We start from the raw sequence: 24,696 nt of genomic DNA on the forward strand, positions 1-24,696 counted from the left end.
TGAAATAGGCAAATAGAATTGCCGTGGGCAATTCCATGCTATTTGGTTCAAAATGCCTCATCCACGCTCACAGGGCTTTCAGGACGTGAATCCAAACACAGACGATGAGGAGTTAAATAAAATACACTTTAATATACAAAACAAGAAAACAAAGGCCCACGTGGGGGCAAACAACAATAAACAGGGCAACAAGACTAAAACAGATAAACCACTAAACTTGGCACAATATAAAACACTAAACTTGAACACACAACAGTACAAAACAAGACTAGGCATAAGATCACACGACTTTAATTAATTAAAAATATTTCACAAAAAAGTTTTCATGCTTGCTTTGAGGTGGTTTTTGATTTATGTGAAAAAGAGTGGCTGACCGTGTAGCTGTATTAGCTGACGTTGTCTTTATCATATATGGGGCTTGACGTCATCGCAATGCCCTTGTTGCTCATGCCTGCATCTTGTATATTTCTTCTTTTGGCACAGCCTTCAGTTTGGCAATTACAAGCTACACTGCTAGTTGAATTGAATGCCTTTTATTGTCATTGTAGTTTCCTGCATACAACGCGCTGCTTCTGATTGGTGAACAAGACATATAACCACAGACAATAAATTTATAAATAAGTAAATTTATAACTTCACAATTGTAATTAAATGCAGTCATGTCTCCATTTTCTAAGCATGCCTTGTTTTACAGTTTTTTACGATTGGTTACACACAAAATCTTTTCATGTCACACGATTTTCGTGACCTCTCACTCAAAGAGTAAAACTACATGCCAAATCTTCAAAACCATAAGCTATTTCTCAGCTTTGACTCAGTTTTCAATTGCATGAAACACGTTTTTCAAAACACTACACACAATTCTCTACCTAAAACACAAAGATCTATGAGGAAGCCACTTGCTATATATATATATATATATATATATATTTTTTTTTTTTTGTTTTTTTTTTTTTTTTTTCAAAACAGCCTATTTCACACAGTAATAACCATGAATTTACCAGAATGACTTTACCAGTAAATACACAAATGTGCTGTTCACACATGCAGTGATGTTCCCTCTTTTACCACTAAGATATCATTCACACATCAGTTCCAAAATACAGATAAACTCGGCGAGAAAGCAGAAGTTACCTCTAAACTGCCGCACAGCGAGCTCAGAGTTATATTTGTAAACAGTGGTGGGTTATGACTTCATATCTGGTCCATATTTTGTAGTTTTCACTTTTGTGGCAAATGCTGACAGACGGTCAGTTGCTAGTGATCAAACATCGTTTTAGATGACTTCAAACTGAACTGAACTTGGGGAAAGTCGTAAACTGCGACTGTGTTTACACATGAGTCTTTACAGATAGTGTGCGAAGGATGTGGGCAATTTGGCAAATATATGGTAAGCTGTTTTAAACAACTTTGGTAAAGAAATGTGGATGTTAACTTCAGGTATGCTCAACTTTAAGCAGCGTGTGTGGGTAAACGCATCATCTGTATCAAAACGTTATGATTGGCCGAAGCTGTCAGTGCGTTTTGATGTCATCCGTTCTAATGCCAGTAATCCTTATTCTCCATTCACACATATCGCTCACCATTACTGGTAATCTTACAACCTCTCTTACTGGTTGATTGGCAGCAGTGATTTACCAGAAAGGTTCTGTTTACACATGATCTAGTTACTGCAACTTACCAGTAATTTACCAGTAGAAAGGGACTATTAAATGGCTTGTTGAATTATGATATTAGGTTCATGATAATTAAGCACATTAGTTGTTGCCACCAATATTATTGTAATGCAAAAAAATCACGTATATAGATATAAAATGTAATGCACAATTACTTGTACAGAATATATATATAAAAAAACAAACAACATTGGACCTAGACAGGATAATTTTCTTAATGGTTACATATTTTTCTGTCTGTGATAGATCGGGTTGAAGTTGTTTTTTTGTGAAGAGCTATTTCAGACGTATCTCTCATTTCAAGCAGTGAAAAAACAGCACAAAAGATTTACTGCTGCATATTTGCTCGTCTTTGATACGGCTGTCTGTTCTGTGACTGATGGGGGATCTGTCAACACTGTCAGCTTCATACTACACTAGTCAACATTTGAAGTGGATCAAAACCTTTCCTAAAAGTTGCCTTAAAACCAATACCCAATATCCGTTCTTGTCTTACGACAACTTGGATGAAAGTTTTTGATCCACTTCAAATGTTGACTAGTATATTTACTGTTGCCTTTTATATACCGCTTCCTGGAATGATGCCGCCTTTTCAGTGCCCTTAAGAGGTGAACATGGTGAAAACCAGAGCTTGGATGAGTATGGTGTTATTAGCATTTTGTGTCATTTAATAAATCTGACCTTTACAAAAGAAGGTACAAAGTTGCATACATTTGAATAGTGACCTAAAAAAACGACTGAAATATTTCATCATGTTCTCATAAATGTATTGATAACAAAGCACTTTTTAAAATGATTAAATATACTTTATACGTGAATCACATTTGCTACTCGTTTGTTTAACATTACAGGTACCATGAGGTGTTATATTGTTTCTCATGTTCTCTGATGTTTTAACAGATGCAAGTCTACAGCATCGCCCAGTGGCCAGCAGGCAGTACTGCACTATTTCCAACAGTGGAGTGGAGCGCCGCTCATCTGCCCCTCCAATCAACGCAGAGTCTCCCCGTTTTCACCCTCACGCCAAGGGCAAGAACATTCGGCTGGACGCACAACTGCGGCGGGCCACACGGAAGAACAGCTTCTGCAACGGCATAACCTTCAGCCAGCGGCCCGTGCGCTTGTACGAGAAGGTCCGTGTGCGCCTCTCTGGAGTTCATACGGGTTGGAGCGGGGCTCTTCGCTTCGGTTTCACCAGCACAGACCCTAGTGAGCTCACCCTAGGCGACATCCCCAAATATGCTTGTCCAGACCTTGTGACGCGGCACGGATACTGGGCTAAGGCCCTGCCTGAGAGGCTGGCCATACGGGACAATGTTCTGGCCTTTTGGGCTGACCGAAACGGCCGAGTCTTTTACAGCGTCAATGACGGCGAGCCCATTCTCTTTCACTGCGGCTTAAATGTTTCCTGCCCGCTCTGGGCCATCATTGATATCTATGGAATCACACAGGAAGTTACATTGTTGGGTAAGTGCTCAGATCATAATTCTCTCTTTATTTTTGCAAACAATCATCACAGTCTGCTGCAGTGGTTTTGCTTTTACGTTGCTTTTACAAACAAAAACACGGCGCTCGAAATTAACTTTTTAATAGGTACTGGTGCTTCCAAATGTAAAAGTTAGGAGCACCAGCAAAAATAAAGGAGCATCCATTGAAAATTTTGGAGCACCACAACTTCATCCTGAAGATTAAAAGCTTGAACAATCAAAATCTTAAAATATTTGCCACACACTTGACTTGTGCTTGGCCATTTTTAAACAAGCTCATACGCTTAAAACGTGTAGATTCATGGGGCCCTATAAAACAATTTAATATTATTTTGAATTATTTATTTTAACCCTGGAGAACCCACGGGGTCAAATTTGTTCAATGGAATAATATGTTTTTTTGGATTTTCCTGGGTTCTCCAGGGTTAAATTCTGTTTTCATTTTCACAAATCCCATATTTTCTGTTTTAATTTTTCTGGATTCTGTATTTTGACTTTCCATTTTCTGTAATTGGTTAACTATATTTCACTCATCAAACAACATGTTTAATAACTGATTTCATAAAATGTAATAATTTATATTTTCTACAATAATCAAATTAAAGAAAAAAAATTTGCTGCATAACAAAACTTTGTTTAAATTAAAAATAAAGTTAATCTTTTGAGTGTGTCTTTAATCTTTTAAGCCCTTAAACGGACAGACTAGATCGATGAAATCATCTGAAAATCTTTTAATAATTTGAATGGAAAATAATTAGTGAATATGTCCGGTGTTCTGACGAAATCTGATCCCTCTATGTGTTTCTTATAGCATTTTCATTAAGTTACATTTATAATTGATTTAGAAAGTTTAAAGATTAGAATGAGTTATACTGAAAAGCAATAATATCATGTATTCTATAATACCATTTATTAAATATTTCTTCATTTTTTAGTTTTCTATTATTTCTTTTTCCTTATATCTTATAGGCTATGTCTTCTTCCTTTTTGTCTCTACAGTTTATTCTAAAATTATTATGTTAACATACTTAATAAATAATATGGTGGTTTCCCGGACAGGGATTATCTTAAACCAGGACTAGGCATTAGTGTAATTAGGAAATATAACTATTTTTAACAAGCATGCCTTACTAAAAACATTACTTGTGTGCATTTTGATGTATTTTAAGATATGTCAGTGCAAGTTGTTTTCAGTTTGGACAGCTCTTACATTTATTTTACTCTAGGACTAGTCTAATCCCTGTCTGGGAAATCGCCCAATATAAATATAGCATACACATGATGTAAAGTGTTTTTACACTGTAAAAAAATTCCGTAGAAATTGCAGCTGGGTTGCCGGTAATTTACCGTAGATTTACATTTATGTTATTTACTGGCAACATTTTGTTCAAAGTTAAATGAACATTGAACATTTACAAGTCTTTGTCTTTACAGAGTAAAACTAAAAAAAACAGCATCAAGCAAAACATTCTGGGAAACAAAATCTGAAGCAAAAAACAGAAAAAGGTTGATGATGATTTCTGGTTCCCAGAATGCTTTGCATGAGGCTGTTATTGTATAGTTTAATTATGTAAAGATAAAGACTTGTTAATATTTAAAATTTATTTAACTTTGAACAAACTCTTGCCAGTAAATAACATAAATGTAAATCTACGGTAAATTACCGGCAACCCAGCTGCAATAACATTGTAATTTCTACGGATTTTTTTTACATATAAGAAAGAAATGCCATACATAAAATTCAGGAGCATATAAAATTGGTCGCCATTTCAAGCCACAAGTACAGTATGGATATTATTTTCATAGTAAAGCAAACAAATATTTTCTAAAAGTCAAACTGAGAATGCAGGACATTAAGTATAAAATTATCGAAAATAACACAAAGTTTCATAGCTCAATACACATATTGAAATAACTCAATGATTTGATTTACTTCAAAAAGTATATTCAGGTTGTAGGTTGATGCATATAGCAGAGATATTGGCGTGACAAAAAGAGTGATGCCTTCTTGTTTCAAATTAATTTATTATTATGATTATTAATAATAATTTTTTTTTTGATTATTATTAAAATTGATTTTACAAGCTTAAAGCAATATTGTATTCTAGCAAGTTATCGCAGCTCTCTTCGATATCATGCAGACCTAAGTTTAACAGCATGACTCAGAGTGTAATACTGCTTTTATACAACATTTTTACCAACAGCAAATTGATTCATGGTGAATGAATTGCTTCGATATTTGGTGAATTTTCTCAGAGGTGGTTTTAGCACATGTATCACTTATGAACCTTTCTCCCCGGTCCCACTACAAAGTTGCATGTACGGCATCTCTGCCTGTTTTGCAGGGAGGCCCCACAGATTTTTGGCATGCCACTGCTTTTCATAAACTAGCAGCTCCATGTGGGTCAGAGAAGAGTCGTCTGGGATATGTTAATCTGGCTGTGACACTCTGGATTTCCTGCTATTTCCTGCGTTCAGTGATAGTTACAGTATAAGCAGTCGTGTGTAGATGGTACTGTAAACCTTGTCCTGCAATACTGCACTTGCTGATACCAGGGGGTGAGGGTTTACCACACTTGTTATACATTTTCATCTTACACCTCTTAATTGCAGTAAAGTGTAGTGTACTGTACACTTGAATGAAAGAACGGGCAGATTCATGCCGTTTCGTTTTAGACACGATTAGATAACGGTCTCAGGGTTTTGTTTGATCTACGTCAGCAGCACTGAAACGCAGAATGCCAGAGGAACAGCCTGATCACGACTGAGGTGCCGTGATTCACTGTCCCACCCTGACTGACTGATTCTGAATCGCACACGCTGAATGATCAACAGTAGCTCACACCTGAGATTGGGAGTCAGTGAATTATTTCTTTCTTTCTTACTGGCTCGTTCTCAGCAGTCGTCAAGAACTGTTTATCTTCTGTGTGATGAGATCACTGACCATGTTTGGTCAACATGCCGTCTATTCCTAAAGAAAAACTTCAAGCATTCTGGAAAAGCTGACCAGATCCAGACCTATAGACATGTTTTGTCTGAGCTGTCAGTCAAGTTGTTAAAAATGTTTTGCTTAAAATGAGGATAAACAGATCAATTGATTCACAATGGGAAATCGTGATTTCAGTAAAGTTTTGGAGCCTAATTTTTAGGGGTGTAAATCGTACAGTTCATTGTGATACGATTCAGTATGGATTATATCCGCCGGCGATGCGATATTTGCACAGATAGATCAAGCAATTTGATTCAATATGATTCATTTATCTGTACTTTAATATTACGTGCCTAGTTAAGTAATTATATTTTTATAAAAGTAAGTCCCCCTCTGTCCCCCCTACTGAAAAATCCAGCAAAGACCAGCATAAGCTGGAAGCTGGTTTTAGTGGGTTTAGTAGCTGGTTTAAGCTGGTTCTCACATCCTGGTAAAGCTGGTCAGGTTGGTGGGTCAATTGGTCTTCCAGCCTGACCAGCTAAGTCCAGCTAGACCAGCTTAAAAAGTAACCAAAACACAGCTAGACCAGCTTTCTACACCAGCAAAACCAGCTTAAAGGCGTTCTAAGCGAATCTGCGAGACTTTAGTTTTTGTTGACGTTTGAATTGTTTTCAAACAGACGGAGCGTAGCTAACTCCTCCCCCTCCCTTCCGTGCTTTCATAACACGCCCAAACCCAACCCCCAAATCCTTTTTGTCGTTTATTGGCTTGTTTTGTGGTGCTAGGTTTGGCCACTGTGTTGTTATTGCCGTTTGTGAAGCCTGGGCTGTCTACAGAGATCGCGTTTTTTACAGTTTGATCAGCGGACAGGCAGCAAGCAGATAGTGAGGGGATGTTTGCTGTATGTAACAAAAACTTTTTATGGTCTAAAGGGCGATTTATAGTCGTGCGTAGGTCCTACGGCGTAGCAGCGACGGCGTAGGTTCCGCGTCGGTTTTCATTTATACTTGTGCGTCGCCGTCTGCGTCGACGTGCAAACACACGCGAAACCGCTGGTTGGCAGTAATCACGCGTGTAACCACAATAGCAGCAGAAGTCGTCACAGAAGAAGAAGCTAAGCAAGTTAACCCACAAACGAAGAAGAAATAGCAACTTGTTGTGTATAATTTGAGAAGACCAGCAATGATGGAAGTAAATAAACAGCTACGTATGTTGCAGTTTGAGTTAAATCACTCCTCAACTTGGCTCATCTTTGTTTTCACCGTCGCAAACGGAAATTCCTATGACGCAGTTTTTTTACCTGACGGGAGGGGTTCTGGTGGACCAATCACAGTGCTTACGGTCTGCGTAGAGCCGACGCGCTGTTAGAAATTTTGTGAGGTGCGCGTCAGGCTACGCAGAGCTACGCACAGGCTATGGATAGTCTACGCCGTAGCTACGCCGTAGGACCTACGCACGACTATAAATCGCCCTTAAAACGCGTCAATTCGCTTAGAGCACCTTTAAACCAAGCTGGGAAACCAGTTAAAACCAGCTCGCCAGTTTATGCTGGTCTTAGCTGGATTTTTCAGTAGGGACAATTGGGACATTGACAACAACAAACTAAAATGTCACATAAAATCAAGCTTATGATGGCAACAGTCAAAGTTAGGTACATAAGGTTACAGCTCACATTTGGACAGCACGCATCCATATACACAGATTTGTTATTAGTGCAGAATGTTTTTTTCTGATTCAGTCACTGACCTCCCTTTTTTTCAGAGAGCACATTTGCTGACAGCGTGGGCACAGGCTGTCTGAATACCGCTCGACTCAGTGCGTATCTTCCCCAGAGCAACCATGACTCGGCCAATTACAGCAACAACCAGCTGGAGACCAACCAGGCCGCCGCCGCCAAGTTCGCCACGCTGCAGCTCAGCAGCTACAACCAGCTCACCCCGTGCTGCTCCACCTCCTCTACGCCCTCATCATCCAACATCATCACCACCCAAAGACCAGCCCGTGGACCGTCCTCGCCTCTTGACACCGATCTGCATTTTCACCCAGTGCGAGGTCCGGACGTTGTCCTCTCCAACGACCGCACGGTCGCCTGTACGCACTTTCTGGACAGCAGTAGGACGTTGATGTTCAGTGACAGGCCTGTCCGGGTGGGCGAGACACTGTATGTGGAGGTAGGACATCTCGGCTTGCCGTACTTCGGGGCACTTCTGTTTGGTATGACCTCGTGCGATCCGGGCACCCTCAATGCCGGCGAGCTTCCGGCCGACCCAGAAGTGCTTCTGGACCGGAAGGAGTACTGGGTGGTGTACAGGGGTTTTCCTGTGCCAACGGCAGGTGATGTGCTCAGCTTTACCTTTCTGGCCAACGGAGAGGTGCATCACGGGATTAACGGAGGGGCGCGTGGCCGTCTCCTGTGTGTCGACTCCTCTCAGGTTCTGTGGGCTTTCTTCACTCTGCACGGGGCTGTGAACCGACTCAGGATATTGGGTATGTAAGGAATAATTGACGATAGGATGTTGAATTATTCAAAAATAATGCACACCCGAGGTGGTAATGTGGCATTTGACATTAATTTGACATAAATAAATGTGTAGTACTCAAGTAAAAATTAAGTACTAGATTTATAATTGTAATTATGTATTTAATGAAATTTTAATTTAGAGTAATAAGATTAGTAAAGTAAAAGAAAACAAAAAACGCAGATAAAGTACAGACTTTATACATCTGCAGCCGTTTTTCGCCTCCTGTTGGAGAAATATACTTTTCTACAAGTCTGTAATGCTTTAGGATGGCACTTTGTTCCAATAATAAGTCTCTTATACCATCAATCTTTTTAATGTCCTATTGGGAGTGGTTTAACATATGTAATATTTGAGGTATGCTCTTTTATAATCTTGTACAAACCTTTTAACAAAAATAGAGCATGCATAAAATGGAGCACCCTGTATGACTTTGCCCTTCAGTTTCACTCATTGTGATGTCATATTGACAGTAAGACTTTGAAGCATGTACAATACAGCTGGAACAGTCATTTATAATGTAATGCAGATAGACATCCAGTGAGTGTGATTAATAATGTGTATTATTGTTTGTGTCTATAAGGAACAATTCAGTCAAGCCCGTCCACCTGTTCATCCGCATCTCAGGGATCAACAGCTGATGACAGTGACTCTGATCTGGCCTTCAGTGTCAACAGATCCTCATCCGCATCTGAATCTTCTCTAGGTAAGAAAGATATAACCCAGTAACAAGAAAACACAATAGATATGGAGCCAAACTCTTTTATATCTAGCAGAATGTCCAAACTATTCTTTTCCATAAATGAACTGACTGTGCATTCACACCAGATGCAAATGAAGATGATAAATCTCGCTATTCACCAGCTGTGCCTTATAAGTCTTGAAAAGTGAAGCCTTTGGCTCTTTGATCGCCCCCTGGTGACTGGCTGCAGTTTAAGTCATAAACCCCGCCCTATTCATTCAAACGAATGGGACTCTGCTCTAAATAAAAAAAAATATTTACACTTCCAATAAATGTTTCCAAAATGTTTTTGGTCCTTTCAGGTATTTGATATCACGCTGATATATGTTCAAGTGTTCAAGTTTAATTTTAGCTTGTAATTTGATGCTATAGAAACAGGTCGTTATGATTGGCGTGGTTAAATTGGTCGTGCGAGCGTTTGGGCGGAAGTTTGACACCGCGGCTCCGCCTCTGGCTCCACGGATGATTCCTTCTGCGCATACCTTGGCTCCAAACTGACGTTTTTGCGTAACATGGCGACGACCATGGACGGACATTTTTAGCATCAATTTATTACAATGGAGGGATGCGACGTCGCGTCATACATCATTTTTTGCAGTCTATGAGTTGAACGCTTGAACATTCTGAGTTAACTTGCTTCATTCATGTGTGAATACTCGAGATTAGGGCTGTCACTTTTTATTCGATATTCGAATATGCATTCGAACATGACGTGAAATATCCGTATTCGAACTATAAATAAACCATCCGGTTTTTTAAATGCCATGTGTAGCGCATTTTTTACAGTAACACCTCGGAAGGAGGCTGAGAGTGAGACTGACGACAGCAACTGTGCGCACGAGAGGGAATCAAATTGGACTAAAATGAACCTCATGTGCATGTCAACATAGAATTATAGTTTGTATATAAAATTTGTATATATTGTTTATAGTGTTAAATATTATAGCAGAATAAAAAGCTTGTGTAAATACGTTCGCATTATGAAATTAGCATGTAGATAATTTCATCATTTTTACAACGCAATGTAAACTTTATATTAAACAACAACAGCATTCGTCTTGTAAACGGATTTTAAATGATCATGTGCTGACTGTCGCGCGTCACATAGACGACAGAGTAAAGTGAGATCTGCTTAACTCAGCGGTAAGTTTAATTTCATCTCAAGTATCAAAGGGTTTGTGCTCTCTATCATTGAAAACGGGCAAGCAAACAGCACGCGCAGGGTTAATGTACTTGTGAATGACGGCTCACAAACGCGCGGGATAGGCTTTGTATGTGTGCTTGTTGTCAATGACAGTTCTGGTCACAAACACGCTCAAGCGCGAGATATGTGTGCTTGTCAATGACGGGCATTAAATCCGCAGAATTCCGTGGAGTTTTCTGCCGAAATCTGCGGGCGCGAAATCCGTTTGCGTCTGCCTATATACTCCTGCTGCTATTTAAGTTGTCACGTTATTGTTTGTAACTGTTCTGAATCGTTTTTTATATATATAAGTTAGTTATTCATAAGTTGTTAACCTGCTGTTTCAAACATTAGGTAAAAAGGTAATCCAGGCAACCCTGTGTATGACTGTCACTGTTAATAATTTTGTGATTGAATCTCCATTACGGTGGGTTTTTGATTGGCGTGGGGGGGGCGGCGCCTAGATATTCGAATATATTCGGATACATTGCATGATATTCGAAATCCGTTCGAATTTGATTTTTCTCAAAAGTGACAGCCCTACTCGAGATGTGAATACTCTCAATTTGTCGGCTTTAATTACCAAATTGTCGGACCTCCTCACTCACTTTCTTCCAAGTTAGATCCTTTTTATTCCTGTTTCTATAAAAGTACGAAGATGAGTCGTACAGCTCTGAGTGTCCAAATACAGCGACAATGATTTTGCCCTCCATTGTTGTTTCGTATTTCTGCCTCCGCTTCACTGCAAAAAATGACTTTCTTATTTAGTATTTTTGTCTTGTTTTCAGTAGAAATATCTAAAAATTCTTAAATTAAGATGCTTTTTCTCGATGAGCAAAATGACCTAAGTAAATAAGTCTAGTTTTAAGACAAATAATATACAATTTAAGTGAAATTGTACTTAAAACAAGCAAAATTTTCTTCCAATGTGGTGTGGAAAAAAATTGTGAAATAAGTTTTCTTTTTTCTTAAACACTTAATTCAAGTAACATTTTCTCACCCCATTGGCAGATATTTTTGTTTGTTTTAAGCACAAATTCACTTAAATTGTATATTTTTTGTCTAAAAACGAGTATTATTTTCTTAGGTCATTTTGCTCATCAAGAAAATACATCTTGATTTAAGAATTTTTAGATAGTTTCTACTGAAAACAAGACAAAATACTAAGTAAGAACGTCATTTTTTGCAGTGTTGCATCGTCTACTATAGCAAGCTGCTGATTGGTTAACACGGCGTGAATATCCACCAAAGGTAACATTTTTCAATTTGCATGTAAAGGGCTCATTATAGTTGTGCATATGTCCCATGGCTTACGCTACATGTCGGATTTCATACTTCTGCGTCGTTGTCCACATTGACGTGCAAACACACATGCAGACTGCTGGTAGGCGGTATCCATGCGTGTTAGCAGCACGACCGTCAATGAAGCAGCAGCTTGGCCAGTTTAACCCACAAACGAAGAAGAAACAGCAGATTGTTGTGTATGTTTAAGAAGACTAGCAGTAAATAAACAACTTTTGTTGCAGTTTGAGGTAAATCACTCCTCAACTTGGCCCATCTTTCTTCTCACCGTCACAAACGGAAAAACCAATGACGCAGTTTTTTACCTGATGGGAGGGGTTCTAGTGGACCAATCACAGCACTTGCAGTTCGCGTAGAACTGACGTGCTGTTAAAAATTTGGCGCACATCAGGCTACACAGAGGCTACAGATAACCTGCGGCGTTGACCTTACGCACGACTATTAAATTGGACTTTACATGCAGCAAACGCCTGAAATGCTCAATTCGCACCACGTCATTTGCACGAATCGCACCACTTCATTCACACGGATTGTGCTGTAGGATGTCTGTCGTGTCTTTGCATTGACTTTTAATGTAATCACTCGCTGAACGCTTCATTTGTGTCTGGTAAGACCTGACATGTGAGATCCAATAACATAACAGTGATGACATTCTTGTGATGAAAATTCTTAATTTTTGGGTTAATTATACTTACTCTAATATTATTTAAAGAATAATACAAATTTGCTTTAGTCAGTGTAATGTTTGCACAATTATTTCATAGTAATGATGTTTTTAAGTTCAAACTGGATTGTGTTTGCATTATGAATGAGATGTATCACACAGAAGCTGGCATGTGATGTTGTTCAATGTGTTTATATTTAGTGACGGCCCCCAGCTCTCCTCTCAGTCCACCGGTTTCACCAAGCCTCTCTTCATCAGACACGGCCCTGAGCAACAAAAACAATGAGTGTACAGTGTGCTTTGATCATGAGGTGGATACCGTCATCTATACTTGTGGACACATGTGTCTATGTAATGACTGCGGACTGAGGCTCAAGAGACAGATTAATGCTTGTTGTCCCATCTGCCGGAGACCCATAAAGGACGTCATAAAAACATACAGGCCATGAAAGGACTGTATTGTTTTCTAACATGCAATTCAGATTGCAACTCGGTAGCTGGGCTTTCATATTTGGACTGAACTTGGATGTATGTAGCTTTGATTTGTGTCCATACTTCTCTCACCTTATATTTAACGCGGATAATCTTAAAACCAAATGTCAATGATTGATTAGGACCGATTCAATATTTTAGTGCCTTTGTCGTGTTCCTAAAGCAGCACTTATTGAAGTAGACAATCATATTTAAGATCTTTTGTGTGAATTAAGAAATGTGTTTGTAAAGTGTAACCGTAATAAACAGGGCTACAAATAGGATTTTATATGTTATTTTAAAGAAAAATGTATGGTTTGATATTCTTGATTGCTGTGTATATGTATTTTGACAGCTGGTTTTGAAGACTTGTTGCACTCATTGGCTAGAGGTTTTTCAGATCTCATATGTATACGTGGAGGCCTGCATTTAACGTAAAGAACAAAAATAAATTTGTTTGTAGTAGGGGTGGGACGAGACACTTAATTCACGAAGAAAGACATGAGATTTTTACACTTTTCCCAATGATAAAATAAATGAATGAGAAACTAAAAACACATTCTTTTGAAATGTTTAAACGACTGTCCCTAACAATTATTTTTTGCAATTATAATGAAGTAATTTGATTTTTTTTTTTTGGTAATAAAAGTAGACCCAAGTGGGCAATAACATTTAAAATGACATAATACGAACGATGCAATAATAATTGGTTCAAATAAAGTATTAAAATAAGTAAACACATTACAGTAATAAACAGCAAAAACAAACAAAAGCTTTAAAAGACAATATAATAATGCATGCCGCACGAGATCTCGTCACACCCCTAGTTTGTATGATAGAGAGTAATGTGTTAGATTTAAGTGCTTTAATGAATTTCCCTCATACTTTGAACAATAGCTAGTAAAGATTTTGTCACTATAAAAAAATCAATACAATACCAAAATTACAAATGACTTTAAAGAAACTTTTATAATGTCATCTTTACCTAACCTAGCTTGAAAATAAGCAAAACCAACAGTTCGAGAGCCTCTTAATATGGAGGATTTGATTGGGCAAAAGAGTGACCCAGTATTTGAATATTAACTAAACACCTAATAGGCTCATGGACAAGATATGAAAAAACTAAACTGCTCATTGTTAGTTCTGTAAAGTGCTACAAAAGTTGCACACAAAAATAGTTACTGATTGGTTGATACAGTACCCAAGCAAGCATTTTTGCATTTACAAGATGCCTAATAGCTGTCCAAACACAGCCCAGATGTTTAACCATAAATAAATAAAAACAAACACTTTGTGAGATGTTTGATGTCTCATCATGAAAGCAAAGACAACAGTGGTTACAAACATTTTGGCTGGAATTGGGTTATTTTTAGCCGGACGATATCAGGTCTAAAATTAACCTAGACTGTGAATTGACTGCTATTTTTTTGCTGGGTAGGTATTTACATTTTTTTTTTCATTATTTGTAATACCTTATGATGTACAAGTTTTATTGCCTTCTTATTGGGGTCTTCTTTCAAATAGAGCAAGAACAACATCAGGGTCTTTTGAGTAAAAATAATTTTCCTTATGATAAGGTGAAAGATTAGTCATCGCTTGTCTGCCTTTCTTGAAGTCCTTGTAGCTCAAGTGGCAAAGAAATGCCACTAGCAACACCAAGATGATGAAATTTCTAGAAAATTTCACCCTCACCCAGTCACACCGTTCACTAATCATGTAAAGAATTGAGTCACAGGTTATTTAAACACTATTCCATTTAGGAAATTGTTAATTTATCTTAAAGGGAAATATGTATAACTAATCGTCTATACATATTTGTAAGATCTGATCAGCAGGATCGATGATAACAATCTGCTTATGCACTCATTCACCGAATGCCCAGACAATATGACTTTGCATGTAAACAGAAGGATTCATGGACGAATGAATAACACTACAGGTGTAAACATATAGCATCTAACTAGACAAACCACACATACTTTTTTCAGTTTATTTTAAATAAATTAAACATAGTCCTTTATTAAAAATACTTAAAATGTAATCCTCCTGTAACTTGAGTATATTATCGGCTTAAAGGGCTTAGTTGAGTACAGAGTTTTTTATTTGAGAGTAATTTGTCGCCCCCTTTCATGTCTCTGAAGTACTGCTGTGCCCACCTTAGCAGACACTAAAGCCACTTTAAACAGCAAACATGTTGCAAACATTTTTATTTTTTACAAGGGGAATATGACCAATGCAATGATGATCTAACCTTAAATGGCCAATTTTACTTGAAATCACTCTAGGCATTAATAATACTTTACATTTTTTGCGGTGTAACTAAGCACCAAGCACCTCTGTGTAACCGGGCCTGAACTGACCAATAATTTGAAATTACAAAAAGGAAATATGGGAAGTTTGAAGTTAAGCACCTTTACAGTTGTCATGCTTTGGCCACATTTTTCACAAATGTTCTCTTGGCATATTATCAGTCATCCTGAGATGTATTTAAAAAAGGTATTGAAGTGACTTTTCTCAGACCATATTTAAAAATATTTTTTGTGCAGTTATGAAGATTTTTTAAATGATAAAGAAGTTGCGACACTGATGGTGGGCTAGGCCCGAAACGTTTGTCTTGTTTTGTTTGTCATGGCCTGTTGTATTTTTTCGGTACTTTAATACAGTCTCTGTATTTGATTCAGTCTCTGAGTGCATTAAATTAATAAGCAACATTTAAAGCACCATTTTATTTTTGTGTACAAAACTCTCATTTCAAACAATTTGGCATTAAGATAAGATGTTTTAAGATCATGAGAAACATTTTGATCCAGTAACCCTGATATTATGGTTTATATACACACAAATGTGGGGGAAATTTTTATTAGTATAATGTGTATGTGGTCTTAATAAGGATCTCTGGGCACAGCTTTAGTAAGTGATAAACAATGAGTCAAATCATAATACTGAAGAGCAAAGACTTGAATGTGTTAAATTCATGCTTTGTTGTAGGCTCTTAAAAATCCCAGAACAAACAGTCTATAACTATCTTTTACTGTAAAGGTGTTGTATGTCATATCTCCTGCAGATGGTGCCGTTCGTCTCTGCATTCACCCCTATGAGCTCCAGCAGTTGATGTCACACTGCCTAAACTTCGCCTTTTGGCAGGCAATCGTAGCACTGATAGTGGTTAAACAATAATTTTATACCAGACTGTTTATATCTTACAAACCTTACTATTTCAACATGTTGTATAAGGGTTTTAAGTTTAATAGTAGCCTAACCCTAAAATGACATGAAAGATTTTAAAATGTGGAAAAAATTGGGCAGATAGACGTTAAAAGGTATTATAGGGATCTGTTGTGTTTCATCTTTTTTTTATTTTAGGATGTTCATATCTATATTTTTTAAATTAAAGTGCGCAGTGAACTCTGTTGCCATGAAACTCCTGCTGCTGCCATTCATTTCATGTTCACTCCCGACTGTCCTTGCCTGCCAGTATGGTGGCATAAACAGAAGGAGTCACGTGACGTCTAAACCTCTATACCTGTAGGCAATTTTTATGTCAACTCTCTATAAAACATGTTGACTTATGGTTTACATAACTACATGACACTTATGTTTGATAAAACGCCATTTAAAAACATCATGCACAAAATATAAAAGGGACACATGGAACAAGGTTTTAAACAGGGCAAATTTTTTTTTCATATTTCAAACATATTTCTATTCTAATTCTGTTCTTTTTTGAATAATGATAATAAAAACTAGATACTTTTTGGTTACTTTTGCCTTAAACACAAAATGATTCTTGCCATCATGATTCTGACATGATCGAAATCTTGACAATTTTTTTTTGTCTCAGGTTTGGTTGTGAGGTCCTTTAACTGCACATTGTCCCCATCCTCAGACTTGCACAAGTAAAAGTGGGCATTTTAGTTTATTAAAATAATACTTTTATTCTTTTTATATGAAAAAAAAAGGTTTGTCAATGTCTGTCACACGCCACTAAAAGCAAGCTGTGAAAACCCAAGTACAGTTTATTGAACAAAGACTAAATGTAACACACTCGAAAAACTTCTTCAATCATCAGATGACTTGAACAAAGCTTGACAAAAGAAAATGGGAAACACTGTGGTATTCGGTATTTCACAAAATTGAATACACCCCTCACAGTTCTGCAGATATTTTAGTAAATCTTCTCAAGGAACAATACTGTAGAAATGAAATTTGGATATACATTAAATGTGCTCCTTGTATAGCAGTATAGATTTACTGTCCTCTGAAAATAACTTAACATAAAGCCATTATTGTCAAAATAGCTGGCAACAAAAGTGACTACACCCTAAGTGATAAAAGATTGATGAAAAAAAAACATTAATTTGATACATTTTTACAGCAGTTTAATTTAGTAGATTTTTTGTACACAAAAGGGTAGTAAATTTTCCCATGGTATAACTGTTGAGTTTTAGGGTTAGGGTATTGTTTTCTATAATTATTATTTCATATGTAATTTTATATTGCTTAATTTATCAAATCAGTGAATCATCACTCATTTCATTTTATTTATTAATTTAATGCAGTGGACACTTATTTTAACACACAATATTAATGGGCATACTAATTCCTATTTCAAATACTATTTAGAGTAAGAAGTTGACAGAGCCCTGACCTCAACCCTGTCGAACAATTGAATCCAAATATTGGTGTCAGATGTCCCAATACTGTTATGCGTATAGTGTATTTACCCCCCTTCAAATTTAAAAGACACATGTAGTGAGAAGGCCATATAAAGGTATGATGAGTGTGTATGTTTGACTTTCTCTCTGTTGCTGTTCTTCAGTTGTTTAAAAGTTAAGCAATCAATTTCACAATAAAACGCTCAAATGAAATACAATGACTAATGATTTATAACATTTATGTTCATAAACTTCACTATCTTAACTTTAGGGTTGAATCCTAAAGAAGCAAAGCTGGCGATGTCGAAACTGGTTGAAGAAGAGACAGACGGCAGAAACTGAAGCTGAATCAAAGCATCATTAATAGAGTGTGAACTATCATAAAACAGAACGGAGTTAATCACATAGATTAATCACATAGTCTTCCATGAATGTTATTGGCAATTTTTTGGTTTATTGTTATCCTAGTGTTCTTGTCCTGTCCTTGTAACTTCAAGTAGAGCATAAGGGTCTTTTGAGAAATGTCAAAAACAACACAAACTACACTGCAAGTTAACAGCATCGAGCTCATGGGAAGATCAAGATCTTTTCACCTGCTGCAGAAAGCTATGAATATAATATAAAGACTATTATATGATCATAATTCAGACAAAATGCACACACAGTAACAAAAAAAAAAAAAGGGTTTAGAAATATAAGTTACGGAAAAAAGTAATGGGGGGCAGCTGTACAATGCCATAGAAGAATTAACCCTCCCAGATAAGCCTGCTTTAACACAAGGTTCTCCATAATTGAGTTTTGGTTCCTTGACACTGTTAACCTGTTAGTTTGCTTACTAGGAGACTGTTGACAAAGCTTTTTTTCTTTGTAATGGTCTGGCTACAATCCTAAAAACATCACTGTTTTACTTTGGTAGGTGTGCACTTAATGATGTTGATACAATTTCTTATGCTTTTTTACATTCCTGTTCATGGTATTACTGCAAATTCTTTATGTAATGTAAAATGCTCTTACAGTTTTTTTTTTATCTTTTAGGGGCCATTATTTATCATATAAATTGACTAAATGTTAGATAGTCAAAGATAAAATATATAACTTCTTTCATAAAAAACAAGAAAACCTTAAGCTGCTACAATGCGACATTGTAAAAAAGTGCTATATAAATTAAGTTGACTTGACATTAGCATGTAAGTAACTCTCTGATAACAAGAATTTAAGATGTAACCAGCGCTGGGTAGTAACTGATTACATGTCATTTTAAAGTATTTTAAATGACATAACATTTTAAAATGCCATCGTACAGTTACTATTTTAGTGTTACTGATTTCTTTAAATGGATTACATTACATATTACTTTCTTGTTTTCCAATTTTTTTTTATAATTTTACAAATGCTTTCATAAGCCAACTAATCCACAAGGGTGGGCCTGACATGTTTTATGTGTATTATATTAATCTTCATATACTGTATATATAGCAAAGAATTTAGCAAAGAGTAATAAATATACATAAGTTATATATCATTTTTCATATATTCTTCAGTGTTAACATCAGATTTTATATACAGTATAGAGTCATTCCCATCATTGATGTTTTCTTACAAAATATGTATGCAGTCTGAATCTTACCTGAATAATAATATTATTGCTGATATCATGTTTATTTATGTTTTACATACAATGTAATATCAAATGCACTTACAAACATGTCTTGTTTAAAATTTGCATGTATTCTTGCTACTGTGTTAAAAAAAGTATACTATCCTACTTAAATATACTGTATGTGACATCAAATAAACATACTGTATAGGTCAAATAATCAATAGGTGTCAGATAACACAAAATGTGTAATCAAAGAGATTAGGTTATTGACTACAAATTTTGCCATGCAGTTTGTAATCAATTTCAAAGTAATCTACTTAGTTCTGGATGTAACACTACTTTTTTATAAGTTAAGCAATAAGATTACAACAGCAGTACTGAGAAATGCAGCTTTTACCGTTAGATTTGTGTTGATAAGAAAGACGAACACTTGAAGATGACTTTGTTCTAATAATACACAAAGTTTAAAACCTTATTTGAAATTTTTATGTGACAGTCTTCCCCTGATGAACACATAATGAATGCATATATGTATTGTCTGATTGTAAAAATACAATTTTAAATTTGATGCTTTCTCAGTGAAACCATTAACTAATCTTTAGACCAAGCTTTAATAACGGCAGACACTTTATCTTGTAAACACGGTTCTTCACATTAGACACATCATTCACATCAAAGTTAATGGAGCTTGAGTTGAAGGATGAAGAGCAAGAGGAGGATGAGGAAGAGAACAGAAAGGAGGAGGACTATTATATATTAAAAAAAAACATATATCTTGACCATGTTTTTTCGTCTGTGGCAATCCTTTTATTGCATAATGAGAAGTTTTTTCGAAGATCACACCTTAGGGCGTCATACATAATATTCCAACCCTAACAGTTGCACAAGTGGACATATCATTAAAAAACATCTTTCTTTGTGTTATATTAATGCTTAATTCTGTCGATCATTATCCTATTTGAAGTCTGTCTGTCTCTTTTCTTCAAGGTTTTATGGTCCCAGCTTCCAGTTAAATCCATATCCTTGCGCCAACTAATGACAACAAGCTGTCTCATCCGAGATGTTTACAGTATTTAAAGATTTCACATCTATGATGCGTGCTTTTCTTCAATATTCCATTTAAAAAAATTAGTTTTGCATCATTATGAATGTTTTTTATTATAAATAAATATTTTCAGCAGTGTCCAAAACATTCTTTTCAAACATTTTGGCTTATGCATTCAGATCAGATGTTTTAAGATCATGAGTAACATTTTAATCCAGTGACCCTGATATAATGGTGTATATATACACACACACACACACACACAAATGTGGGGGAAAGTTTTATTAGTATAATGTGTATGTGGTCTTAATATGGCAGCTATGTATATACAACTTTATTAAGTGTTAAACAATGAGTTAAATCATAATACTGAAGAGCAATAACTTTAATGTATGCTTTATTGTAGATTTGCAGTTTAAATCTCAGAACGAACAGTCAATAACCATCCTTTACTGTAAAGCTGTTGTATGTCATTCCACCTGCTGCTGATTCTGGTTGTCTCTGCATTTATCCCTATAGGCTATTTTTATGTCCTCTCCTGTCCTCCTATAAAACAGTAAATAAAAGTGTTCACTCTGGTTTACACAATTACATGACACTTATGTTTGATAAAACACATTAAATGATAGATAAATCATAGATAAAAACACAGATGTGATCTCACTGTATATGGAGACACAGTCTGCATTCATTTCCATAGGTGACTCCATCAGTACCACACACAGGATGATAATCCTTCATGCAAGCAAACACCTCGTCAGGGCAGTCAGGCTGTCAACAGATGCGCACATACAATAAACACAAACACATTCAGTGTCCAGCAGGTATAGGGCAGACAGGGTTTAGTTTAATCCAGGACTAGGCCTTAGTTATATTAGTGCATTTAAGTAGTTTTTACAAACAAACCTTACAAAAAACACTACAGGTGTGCAACTTGAAACAAAACCTGATATATGTTAAGATACGTCAGTGCAAGATGTTTTTAAATGAAAGCAGCTCAAACATGCATTTTAGTTTGGGTCTAGGATAAACCCTGTCAAGAAACCACCCAATAAAGTTATATCATACACGGACGGTATTAGCATATACTTACTTCATCAAAAATGATAACTCCACTTGCCATGACTGTGCAGAAAAATGAATAAGTCAAACATTTACTTCACACACAATACTTGAAAAAAGTGTGACCTACACAAAAATGTGATGTAGCTCAAGAATCATAGCTCAAACATTTTGATAAAAAAAAAAGTAAACTCACCGACTGAAAAGAGCAGCAGAATAAATCTTGCATTCATGATTTTGAGATGATCGATATCTTGACAATGTTTTCTTTTGTCTTGGCTGTGAGCTCCTTTTATTGCCCATTGTTCCCACCCTTGTGCAAGTAAAAGTGGGCGTTTCAAATATTATACATAGAGAAAACGTATTAAAACACATATTCATTCTTTCTTTTTTATGCCATTCCAGCATCTATGGCAATAGTCGAGTTGAGAACTGATTATCCATACACAAATTGACCCAGACAAGTTAATCCATGGGGAAAGGGAATTTGCCCCATCTCCAATTCACCAAACTAGCATTTTTTTAGCGATATTGCGCCCCCCACACACCAGCTTATTAGTGGAGAGGAGACAGAGTGATACTGTAAAATTAATTAGTATGCAAATTTAGGCAAATTTAGCCAGTATGCTTGGGCACACCCCTACTCCCAGACAACCTGGGATTTTTAATGACCACAGAGGGTCAAGACCTCGGTTTAACATCTCATCCAAAGGAATCACATAGGCCCTGTCTCAAATGCCACACTCCGGACTTGTGGTCCTCCTCAGAGTCCACACTTTGATGATATCATCTACTGAAAACTTTAGGGACCCTTCACCAAAGACTGCATCAAGGGGACGCTGATGAGCACACTTTGAAGCATCAAAATGACAGATGGGGCAAAAGTCACATCTTCAAATCATATTGAAACATGCATAAATGTTACAACCCCAAAGTTGTGACACTTTAGAAATTGCGAGTAAAAAAGGAATGGAATAATTTACAAATCTCATAAACTTATATTTTATTAACAAGAGAATATAGACATTATAAAATGTCATGCCAAAATATTGGCTCATTTTGGATTTCATGAGAGCAACACAAAGTTGGGACAGGTAACAATAAGAGGCAAGAAAATTTAAATGTGTTGTACATAAGAAATAGTTGAAGGACCAATTTGCAACTTATTAGGTCAATTGGCAACATGATTGGGTATAAAAAAGCCGTTCAGATTGTCTCTCAGAAGTCAAGATGGGCAAAGAATCACCAATTCCCCCAATGCTGTGGCGAAAAATAGTTTTTTAAGTTTGAATTTATCATCAGCTACAGTGCATAATATCATCCAAAGATTTAGAGAATCTGGAACAATCTCTGTGCGTAAGTGTCAAATTTTTGTCTTTTGTCTGTTGTTTTGGATATTGCACCCCTTTATAGTATGTGCTTTAATTATTATGAATAATACAAAATACATTGTTCATTATCTAATTTTAGCAGCTATTTTTATTTATTTATTTAAAAATGTATTAGTAAACATTAAACTAATGTCAACTAGAATTAATAAATGCTGTAGAAGTACTGTTAATTATTATTTCATGTTTACTATAATGTAAAAAAATAGAACCTTATTGCAAAATGTTACTTAAAGGTTATAAAATGTACCTCTATTGTAATGTATCTAGCTGTTGAATGATAAATGATGCCCGAGACTCCTCTTTATTACCAGCAGAGGGCTCCCTTGGTTTTTGGATTTACAGTATGTTGCTTTGTCCTGTGAATTATGTTTGGTCTGCCCTGATCTCTTGCCTGTTTACTTGTATACGAATGTTTTCTGTCTGATCCTGTCTGTTCTCACATACATAATTATCTGCTCCTATTCATGAGCCCTATTCACTTTCATAGTAGGAATAAAGAATACTATGGAAGTCAGTGGGGTCTCTGATCAATTTGGTCTCAAACATTCCTCAAAATATCTTCCTTTGTGTTTATCAGAACAAAGAAAAGTATACAAGTCTGTAACAACATCAGATTTAATGATTACAGAATTTTTGGGTGAACTATATCCTTTAAACTAAAATCAAGAGAGCAGCTTACTAAAGTTTGTTTCAAAAACACGTTGGCCGCAGGAGAAAAATAATTCCGATAACTCAGGAGCCACCAATCCCGAGTAGTAGTAGCTGAACACATAGATATGTATATAAAGGCTAGATGGCTCAAGGCGGAGTCAGCTGTGTCGTCACTTGGCGGCCATCTTAGGTCAGTGCTGCCATAGTGCTGCTCCCTGCTGCTGTGGACGGAAGGTGAGTGACATACGCCAACTAAAATGCTCGTAACTTGCTGAATTCTTGACGGATTTACAAACGGTTTGGTTTTTTACAAACGTTATTAACGTGGCTATAATTCTGGATGCTTTAACATGTTTCATGAATTTTTTATTTATTTTTAGTAAACGTATTCAGTGTCATAGGTACATCTTTGACGTTTATAACAAACCAATCCGTTTGAAAATCGGTAAAAAATTAAGCAAGTTATGGTCATTTAAAAGTACCTGCATCATTAAAACTCAATGCTACGAGTGAGCGAGCGCCCTGTCCTAAGATGGCCGCCAAAATGCGGACGTTCCACTCAATTGGCCATCAGCGCGGACGAGCCATCTAGCCTTTATATACATATCTATGAACATATCTGCGTGCAAACATTAAAGGCACACAAGGCAAGTCTGAGTATTATTTCTACTAGCTCCCCCTAGTGTCTGGGAGTAAATCCGTTCTATATCTAAGACTATACGAGACTGAAGGACACCGGGTCGGATACAGCGAACTTGCAAGTGGGGTATTCTTCTTCCTACAGACGGTAGGGGCGGGCGAGAGAGTCTTCATTCGTCATGTAATGAGTCATTTAACCATATACCGACTTACGAAGATGATTTATTAACATAAAAATGCTGCCTTGTGTCCCTTTAATGTAGCCATTTCTCCATCATCGGCCGCATGCCATTCTTCAATGTCTATACCTCACCAACACATGTGTTCTTGTGTTAACGGACAACACTAAAGTGGTATCATATACAAACCATATGCTATAAATAGGGAGGTCTCAGATCACTTCTCTTACAAACGTTGGCATGCAGACTGGGCCAGTATCAACCTTTAATCTTCAAGAGCGACACACTTACCAAGGTAACAAACTCCCCCTCTACGGAGATAGGAAACTACAGGGAAGAGGTCGAACAGAAAAATAGAAGAGCCTATATTCCACAAATGGCCCTGCACTAAACATTTCACAGATAGGGCCATACAAAAAAGCCATACGTATTTGTGTGTTTGTTTATTAAATAATTGTCAGAAATATTCGTTATATAATTTGATCCTTTATAATCTGCCAC

The 24,696-nt window shown here is 36.6% G+C and overlaps 2 protein-coding genes across 3 annotated transcripts in view; one reads left to right on the forward strand and one right to left on the reverse strand.

Annotated features, from left to right (window-relative positions):
• Positions 1-15,375, forward strand: part of neurl1b (neuralized E3 ubiquitin protein ligase 1B) — a 54,724-nt gene extending 39,349 nt beyond the window's left edge. For both annotated transcript variants that reach the window (XM_065268004.2, XM_065249212.2), the window contains exons 2-5: positions 2,577-3,143; positions 7,854-8,579; positions 9,195-9,317; positions 12,704-15,375. In XM_065268004.2, the coding sequence (XP_065124076.1) occupies positions 2,577-3,143; positions 7,854-8,579; positions 9,195-9,317; positions 12,704-12,951 (1,664 nt within the window). In that variant the 3' untranslated portion in view covers positions 12,952-15,375. The remainder of the gene's footprint in view (positions 1-2,576; positions 3,144-7,853; positions 8,580-9,194; positions 9,318-12,703) is intronic.
• A 5,178-nt stretch (positions 15,376-20,553) lies between these two features.
• LOC135749383 (PI-actitoxin-Avd5a-like) lies at positions 20,554-21,768 on the reverse strand. The gene is made up of 4 exons (XM_065267966.1): positions 21,532-21,768; positions 21,367-21,398; positions 20,938-21,044; positions 20,554-20,819 (listed from the first exon to the last, which is right to left on the reverse strand). Exons 1-4 carry the CDS (start codon positions 21,566-21,568, stop codon positions 20,744-20,746), a joined length of 252 nt encoding a protein of 83 aa, XP_065124038.1. The 5' UTR covers positions 21,569-21,768; the 3' UTR covers positions 20,554-20,743.
• Positions 21,769-24,696: the final 2,928 nt, after the last annotated feature.

This window comes from Paramisgurnus dabryanus, chromosome 16, assembly GCF_030506205.2.
Source record: "Paramisgurnus dabryanus chromosome 16, PD_genome_1.1, whole genome shotgun sequence".
NCBI lineage: Eukaryota > Metazoa > Chordata > Actinopteri > Cypriniformes > Cobitidae > Paramisgurnus > Paramisgurnus dabryanus.

What these genes read in the sequence shown, in the direction of transcription:
- LOC135749383 (XM_065267966.1), bottom strand. Translation starts at nt 21,568, where the DNA reads ATGAATGCAAGATTTATTCTGCTGCTCTTTTCAGTCG. An exon ending in TCTGCTGCTCTTTTCAGTCG is followed by an intron (nt 21,399 to 21,531) that starts GTGAGTTTACTT and finishes TTTTCTGCACAG; the next exon opens with TCATGGCAAGTGGAGTTATC. An exon ending in GAGTTATCATTTTTGATGAA is followed by an intron (nt 21,045 to 21,366) that starts GTAAGTATATGC and finishes ATCTGTTGACAG; the next exon opens with CCTGACTGCCCTGACGAGGT.